Raw genomic sequence first — 8,136 nt, forward strand, 5'->3', positions numbered from 1 at the left:
AGCAGGCAGCCAGGCTGCAGGGTGGGAGCAAGGGACAGGGCATCGACAGAGGCGGGATGAGTGGATGGGCACAGCAGGCAGCCAGGCTGCTCTGCCCACTGCCCAGGACACTTACGGTTCTACAGGCAACGGTTCCTTGGCAGCTTCTGCAAGCTCCTTCTGTAGCCGGGCCTGGCGGCGTCTAGAAAAAGAGCCACAGCATTCAAAGGAAGGCCCTTTGTGCACTTAAGGAGAGCTCCATTCTGTCTCCATGGAGCTCACTTTCTTTTTTTCCCCCTCCCCACCACCCCAAAACAGCGATCCCACTGTATACCCCCTCCCCCAATCTGCTCTCCTATATCCTCCCCCATCCACCCTCTGACTTTCCAGTAGGGAATGGTGGATCTTTATACCCCATGCATGTATATCTTATTATGGAGCTCACTTTCTATTAAAACAGTTGGCAAAGTATGGCACATCAGAAAGAACTGTGCCCAGGCCAAAACCCACACGTAGGCATGCACATGCATACCCACAAACACACATTTCCTTTCCCCCCCCCTCTCAAACCCATCATACACCTGACTTATTCCCTTTGCTAGCAGAAGCAGAAAACGAGCCACAGAGAAGTTGTGTGACTCGGCAGTAAGGGAGGAGCCAGGCTTCAACCCTGGGTGTCCAGCTTCCAAGTCCTTTCCATGACACCGTACCCATGCAAAAGGACTGAAGTATCTCTGCCATGCCCTTCACACTTCCTGAAGAGAAGTGACAGGGCTATGGGTACAGCGGCCCGTCCTCCCCGGCACCTCCTCCAGGGATGGCCAGCTCATCACCTCCAAGCCCCAGCTTTCTACAGATCTGAGAGTCCCCCTACCTCTCCTGGGGTGAGACCTTCACTCCATACTGGACTCTGTCCCCTCTCCCTTCTCCTCCAGTCCAATCCACCCAGTCCTCTCCCCGCTGCCCCTGGGCTCTCTAGCCTCTCCCATCCCTTTGATGGCCACCCATCTTCCTGAAACCATGCTTTCAGCATGTGATGGCTTTGTGCAAACTATGAGGGGTTACTACACAAAAAAATTTAACAAAAAATATGGGGATACAGAGAATTCTGGAAAGCCCTGGGTTACAAAATACAAAAAGTCAAAGATGGAGTACTATGTTATGCTAAAATTAATTATCACAAGAAATAATATAAAGCAAAATAATTAGTACAGTAATCAGTGCTTAAGGGCACTTTTATTGTACAAATACTACTTTTAAAAATGGGGAAAGAAAAGTGCTTGGGATGGTTCTTAGCTACTGTGCCAACTGCGGTTCACCTGGCTTTCCAATCTCCCAGGAACCAAGGGCGTGACCCTGGGAAAGTCACTTACTCTGTCTGTCCCAGTTTCCTTACCTATAAAATGAGGACAATAATACCACTTACTTTCCAAGCTTGTGAAGATAAAATGGGATATTTGTAAAGTACTTTTCAAACTGCCCAGTCTTCTATAAATGCTAGCCATTAATTCAAAATTTCCTGTTGAAGAAATGTCCAAGAGTGTGAGGGCAGAGTGGGAGACTTGGTCAGTCTGGGCCTCTCTCTCAATTCAATAAACATTCGAGTGCCTGCTACGGGCCCGGCACCATTCTAAGCTCTCTCTGAGCTAGAAAGGGGCTCAGAACAAAGCTGAATTACCGATACTGTTTCTGGTGGCCTTGTGCCTAAAACACATAGTAGGAATCTTTGTTTTCCCTTCCTTGATACTGGTCTCCCAAACTAGACTCCTGGCTTTCTGAGGGCAGGGTCTCCATTTTATGACTTCTAGCTCCTACACTCAATACTTTCGCATCAGCACTGTGGCTTGTCCAGGGATAGCTGGGAACTTGGCTGGGGTCACACAGGAGAGGGTGGGTCCACTGGGCTTTCAGGAGGGCACTCACAGGCCAAAGGCCTGCAGTCAGGAACCCACAGCCATAGCAGGCTTTCTCTCTCCCATGTCCCTTCTCCCCTGGCTGGCTGCTTGACTCTACAACCTGACATCTGGGTGGACTTCATGCAGGCCCTGGCAGGGGCCCACAGGTAGCAGCTGCTCGGGGTGCTGTCAGACCCCTTTGGCACACCCTGCTTGATACCTCTGCTTTCCCAGTGTGATTCTGCTCTGCTCACTTCCCCTCTCACAAACAGACTCTCATTCTCATCAGGAACACAGTAGATATAGTAAAACCACAAAAGGCTCACTCTGAGGATGTGGTTAAGTAGGAGAGCTGCCACTAAGAACCACCTGTTTCACTCACTGAGGGAGGAAATTAAGTTGGCTTAGCTAGTGAAGCCAGGCCTAATGACTGAAATGGTCACCCCTACTAAATCTTAACAGGCCTCTTTCTTGGGGCCTATGGAGGCAGAGTCTAGGCTTCCAGCACAATCTGCCTCACTGGGGCAGAAATTCATCTCACTTACATTTGGGTTGCTGTCAATTATGAATGCTAAGTGCTATTTCAGGCTGCCCCCTTTAACTGCTTTTGGGGTCCGAAACAGAATTAACTCTTGGTGGGGCTGAGATTAAATCCTCCAGTGCCAGCTCTCCCTAAAATGTAGCAAAAAGCCCTGTGGTGACAGGGTCACAATTCTTTGGTCAGTGAGGAGTTCTGGATATAAAAAAGCCTAAAATTCACAGAGGTTGATCCAAGGGTAGTAACTTCTCAGAAGAAAACTCTGAAGACACAGCACAGCAATTCCACTGATTCTGGTCAGGAAGAAGTGAGGTATTACTGAAAGGGCCTGATAAGGATGATGAAGAAATGAAGCTGTGATTTCACTGGCTGTCGTAGGGAATTCCCACTATCAATCACTGTGGCACAGGCTCTCAAGCTGCCTGGGGACTGAAGAAGGGTTAAGCCGTTTGCCCAGGCTCAATCATAGGTCACAGGGCTAGCATGTGGCAGGAGAAGGCTGAGACCAGAGGTCTTAATGAGTCAGGTCTAGGTCCTTTTGCTCTATGACCTGCTGCCTCCTGACACAACCGTGATGGAAGCCAAAGTTGGGAAGCAAGAACAAAGCACTGTGTGGCCCTAGAAAATGTTAGCAGAACAAAAGGTTACAATGACCAGAGGCCAGCCACGAACACTAAAGATAACAGACAGAAAAAGCAACATTGGAACCAAAGAAGACCCAGGCCCTGCTGCTAGGGGTGGATGGCATAGTGACAACAGCCACAGAAAGGAGACTCCCACCCTCCACAAGCTGACCTCCCCTGCAGCCAATCTGGCCCCAGGCCTTTGTACAAGCAGTCATTCATGCTGAGTTCCCTCTCCTACAGAGTAAGTGTGGAATACAGTCCATGACATTTCATTTTTGTCTATTCTGCAGTGTCTTGCACAAAGTTTGCTGAAGTGAAGACAGAACTACTCAACTCTTACCATGCTTCTGTTGTTCTCTGAAAATGATTTTTGCATAGGGAAGAAGGGAACAAAAATGGTCAGCAGAGAGCTGAAACTCATGCTGAGTTAAAAGACTGTGACAAACCATCTAGCTACTATTGAGGAATTCAGGTCTTTGGACCCAGGCTAAGCTCCTACTCTGCTCCAATCATCACATTAAGCTAAGCACGAGGGAGACAAAGAATACTGAAAGCACTGGCAGATGTGACTACTGAGCCCTGACATGGCATCTGTCCAGAACAGGAGGTTCTGCAGGACCAGAGAAAGGCAATTTGTCTCCATTTTTAGGAAAGGAAAGAAATCAAGTTTGCAGTAACCCAGGCAATTTTTATTTCTGGAAAAACTCTAGGTAATATTATTAAAATGATGGTTTGAGAGCATTTAGAAAGGGGCTGAGGATAATGTCAGGTTCTGAGGTCAGCAGCCACAGGCACACTTGGCTTATGTGGATTGCAGCCAAGCACTTGACAAAGTATCTCCTGGTACCAAGACAGACAAGATGGAGAGATGCTGACTAGATGGCAACACAGGGACATATCCTGGAGACTGAATGAATGACCAAAGCTAAAGGTTATTCATTCATGTACTGATGCAAACTTGGAGTAGGGTCTATATCGGCATGTCCAAGGGATCTGTCCCTGACCCTGTATTGTTCAACATCTTTATGAAATGTTTGAATAAAGGTACCCCAAGCCTATTTCTACCATCAAAAACGCAAGTGACACAAAACTCAAGAGCCTAGAACATGGGGCCAAATCCAGTAGGCTGTCTCTTAGTAGGGACTTCAATGTCCAAGATGGGGGAGGTATGAGAAACCCAGAATTCACATGAAAAAGATGGAAGTGGGTCAGATAATATGAGATACTGTAGCTAAGGCCCCCCGCCCCCCTAGCTGACTTAGCAGAGGTAATAAAGGAGAAGACACTTGTGCTGTGTTTGGTCCTGGTCAGGCTACATCTGCTTAACACAGCCTTACATTATGGCTATGGTTTCATCCCCACTCTAGCTTCTGTGACACTTAATGATGAACACTGAGAAACTGGTCAAAGGCAGAAGATGGTGAGACAGACTGCCACGCAAGGAGCTGAAGGCCCTGAGGAGATTCTGCAGGGTCTGGGTCCAGAAGGCTGGGGCAGATGCAGAGACATGACCTCAAATATCCGAGGAATCATCACAAGAAGGAGAGATGATTTATGGTGGCCAGAAGGAAGAACTAGGAATATCAGGTATAATTTACAGAGGGGGATTGAAGCTCAATGTCAGGCACAGCTGCTCCATACTGAGAAAGCTCCCAAAGTGTCTTGGGCTTTCTGCCACTGGTGGTTCTGAGGGAGGCTGGACGGCCATGTATTTGGGATCTTAGAAAGGGGATTCTCATTCAAGTGCAGGCGGGAACAGATGGCCTCTGAGGTCCTCTCCTATTCTGAGATTGTGTAGAACTTATGGTTGTAGAAGTAGAGAATAAAAGGCATAGTGACATTAGGCATTACTGAGAATCTTCTGTATTTGTAAAACACAGAATATCTAAATGGAATCCCTTAGTTTTCTAGAATGTGCCTAATAAACCTGATAACATGCACTTTGGAGAGGTCGCTAACTGGGGAGGTTCCAGAAGGCCGACTTAAAAAAAAAATTACCAAATGCGTCAAAACAAGAAAATGTCAATTGGCTTTTGAAAACTGATAGTTTTTGTTAGTGTGAAGATACAATTAGCAGGTTCAAAAAGGAAAGTGAATTTCCTGGTGCTTTCCAGACGTCGGGCACCAGGTAAAGCCTTCCTATGTACTGCTCTTGGCTAAGGAAAGCCCCCAGCATTAAGACATCTCACCGGGAATCCTTCTCATTTTCTGCATTGAGACGATTGGCCTCCTGGGCCTTCTCAGCCATCCAGCGAGTGACTAGCTCTTGGTTGTCTTCAGTGGTCTTCCTCAGTTTCTCTTCTAAGGCAGTAAAGGTGATCTGCAGGGCATCGTATTCATCCTTGAGTGTCTGGTTCGCCCTTTCGAGGTCCTGCAGCTTATTTCGAAGTTCTTGGCACTCAGTTTCCAGCTCACTGATCTTCTGCAAACAGTCAGCGATTCTGGAGGTACCAAGGCAAACAAAGGGGGCTCAGCACGAGGTGGGTCCCAACCGCCCACCTCTGGGAAGGTAAGCAGCCGCCCACCTCTGGGAAGGAAACAGGCGCCCACCTCTGGGAAGGAAGCAGCGTCCCCACTTACTTTGCTTCATTCATCTGCATCTCCCGGTCCTTCTGCTGCATCTGGTTATTCAGGTCGATCACTGACTGAGCTAACTGGGGGATAAAGACATTTATTAAGAAGGCGCTGGACGAGCCACACCGGGAAATTATTGGGTGGCCTCATGGCCCATTTCTTTAGTAACGATCTCTCCCCTCCCTTCTACCTCGAAGGAACAAAAGGGCCAACAGAGATGTTCTCACCTCCCCACGTTTCTTATGTAATTCAGTTAATTCTTCTTGATGTTTAATCCTCAGCTGGGCCATTTCTTGTAGCTGAGCATCATTCCACATGCCATCATGTCCGGGACTAAGATCCCAAAAATGAGCCAAGGGAAGGGAGTGTGGGGAAGACAAGGGGGAAAGAATTAAATCAAATCCCCTTTGGGATCTAATTTAAACAACAGAACAGCAGTATCCTGATTGTTGAGATAATCGATAACCCTTTGATCACTTTCAAACTAGAACAAAAATGAATGAATCTCTGGACTGGCAGAAAAAGGAACCAATTTCCCCAAGGAGAGATGGGTGCCCGATTATTGTAGAATACCTGATCTCATGCCTGCTTTGCAAGTCATATTTTTCTGCTTGTAGTTTGTCAGCCAACACCGATTGAAGATCTGATTTCTCCAGCAACTTATTATCTGTCAGAACAAGAAATTCAAGCATGAGGAGCAAATCCAAAGGCACACAGCCAGAACTCAATGAAGGGCAATATGTCCTCAGTAATGCTTGAATAAACTATATTTGAGGCTCTACTATAAACTCCTCTAAAGAAAGTCGATGGCAATGTATGGTTACGTCACCTTTAATAAGGTGAAAGTGGCAATAGGGCATCCCTGATGAATCCTCAAGTAGGCAGAATCTGAATGGCTTTCATTTGAAGCATAAGCCACAAGGCTGAGGAAGGGTGTGGACACACACTGTCCAGGATACTCTTTTATTAAGGACACTAAGAACTGCCTCCCACTGTGTGTGCTGGGGTGGGGGGGAAGATGGGATGTACAGGCATTTCTTAAGTACCTACTATGTGTCAGGCACAGATATTATCTCATTTGATCCTGATAACCCCAGGAGGCAGGTGGCTATTACTGTGCCATTCTGCAGTGAAGAAACAGACACAGATTTGTTAAATGACTTGCCCAGGGTCACATAGCTAATAAGTATCTGAGGCTGGATTTGAACTCAGGTCTTCCTGACTGTAGGCTCAGCACTGTACCCACTGTATCATCAGGGCACAGAAATTATTGTTACAACTCTCCAGAAGGTTAAAAACCAGCCCTCCTGGAAGTGAGGACTTCTTGGGGCTCCTTAAACTAACTAGATGTTTTGCCTGGAGGGTGTGATGGCTTATTGCTATATTACCTTCTCTCTGGTGCTTTGACCTTAACCTCAGGGACCCGTAGTCCCACTCCATAAGGTTTCTTTGTGCACTCACTTGATCATTTGCTATTATCATCAAGTTCTGAAAGCAAAGGTGTCCACTCTGACAAAAGCAGGCCCTGCTATGGCCCTATGGCAATGGCAGGGGTAGCCATCTATTTTAGTAGTACTAAACAGAAATATTTTAAAATGCCAGCAGGTTAGAGGATCCTGCATCCATGATACTATTTTAGGTCTTTCAATGGACAAAAATTCTTAGAGCATCTGGTGAGGGCTTTTCAAATGGTGCCTTCAATGATGATGGAGAAAGCAGAGATACTGATCTGACCCAGAAAGACCACAAGGAATTAGTCAAAGTTGAGGTTTGTTCTGAGGGGAGAAATGCCTATCTTCTAGGGAAGAGAATGCCCAGAATCAGCATGGCAGCAGCATGCCAGTTACCCTCACAGCTCCCAGTGACAAGCCATTCAGCTCTATAAAAACAGTCATCTCTTAGGGGAAGAGCTGGCTTGGCCCAGGGAGGAAGAAACAGAAATCAAGCACAGAACCACAGAGCTTGAGGGGGCTTTAAAGACCACGTACTCCTATGCACCAGAGGATTAAAATGAAGATCCTGGACACGAAGGTCACACAACTGGTGGTCACAGCAGAGTCAGGCCCCAAGGCATCTGAACCGATACTTCTCATACAGCACACTGACAAGCAGACATCTGGGCTCTCCAGAGCACCAATGCCATGGGACTGGGGGCTCCACGGCTCCTTTTGGGGCTGGTAAAAGCTGCAAGGAGCCCTAGGGCCAGGAGCTGATCACTCCGGCCCTCTGCAGCCTGAGGTGCTGCATGCAGGGCAAGCTGCTGGGAAACCCATGAAAGAAGAAGGGGCTACAATGTAACACTCCCTATGCCTGGAGCACTGAGCGCTGAGGGGGAGGGAGCTCAACCAATGCTGAGATGAAGGGGAGCAGAAGTCAGACTGTCTAATAAGGCCTGAAATCGAGCAGGTGGAAATCTTTTTCGCTTGGTCCTAGTAGGGAGAAAGTTAGAGTGGATTGTCTTGACCTTTATATATACAAACTAACTGTAATCCGACAGGGTTATTAATACAAGATTTTTAAACAT

The 8,136-nt window shown here is 47.2% G+C and overlaps 1 protein-coding gene across 5 annotated transcripts in view; it reads right to left on the minus strand.

Moving 5' to 3' along the window:
- Positions 1-6,346, minus strand: part of ATG16L1 (autophagy related 16 like 1) — a 27,496-nt gene extending 21,150 nt beyond the window's left edge. For 2 of the 5 annotated variants that reach the window (XM_069103222.1, XM_069103219.1), the window contains exons 1-5: positions 6,186-6,346; positions 5,840-5,945; positions 5,619-5,692; positions 5,228-5,479; positions 116-181 (exon numbers count right to left, since the gene is read on the minus strand). In XM_069103222.1, the coding sequence (XP_068959323.1) occupies positions 116-181; positions 5,228-5,479; positions 5,619-5,692; positions 5,840-5,945; positions 6,186-6,304 (617 nt within the window). In that variant the 5' untranslated portion in view covers positions 6,305-6,346. The remainder of the gene's footprint in view (positions 1-115; positions 182-5,227; positions 5,480-5,618; positions 5,693-5,839; positions 5,946-6,185) is intronic. The other 3 variants (XM_069103224.1, XM_069103223.1, XM_069103221.1) reach the window with 2 other exon arrangements.
- Between the last annotated feature and the right edge of the window lie 1,790 nt (positions 6,347-8,136).

This window comes from Petaurus breviceps, unplaced genomic scaffold (genome assembly GCF_028583685.1).
Source record: "Petaurus breviceps papuanus isolate PSGF00001 unplaced genomic scaffold, PetGlider_PUasm1.0 567, whole genome shotgun sequence".
NCBI lineage: Eukaryota > Metazoa > Chordata > Mammalia > Diprotodontia > Petauridae > Petaurus > Petaurus breviceps.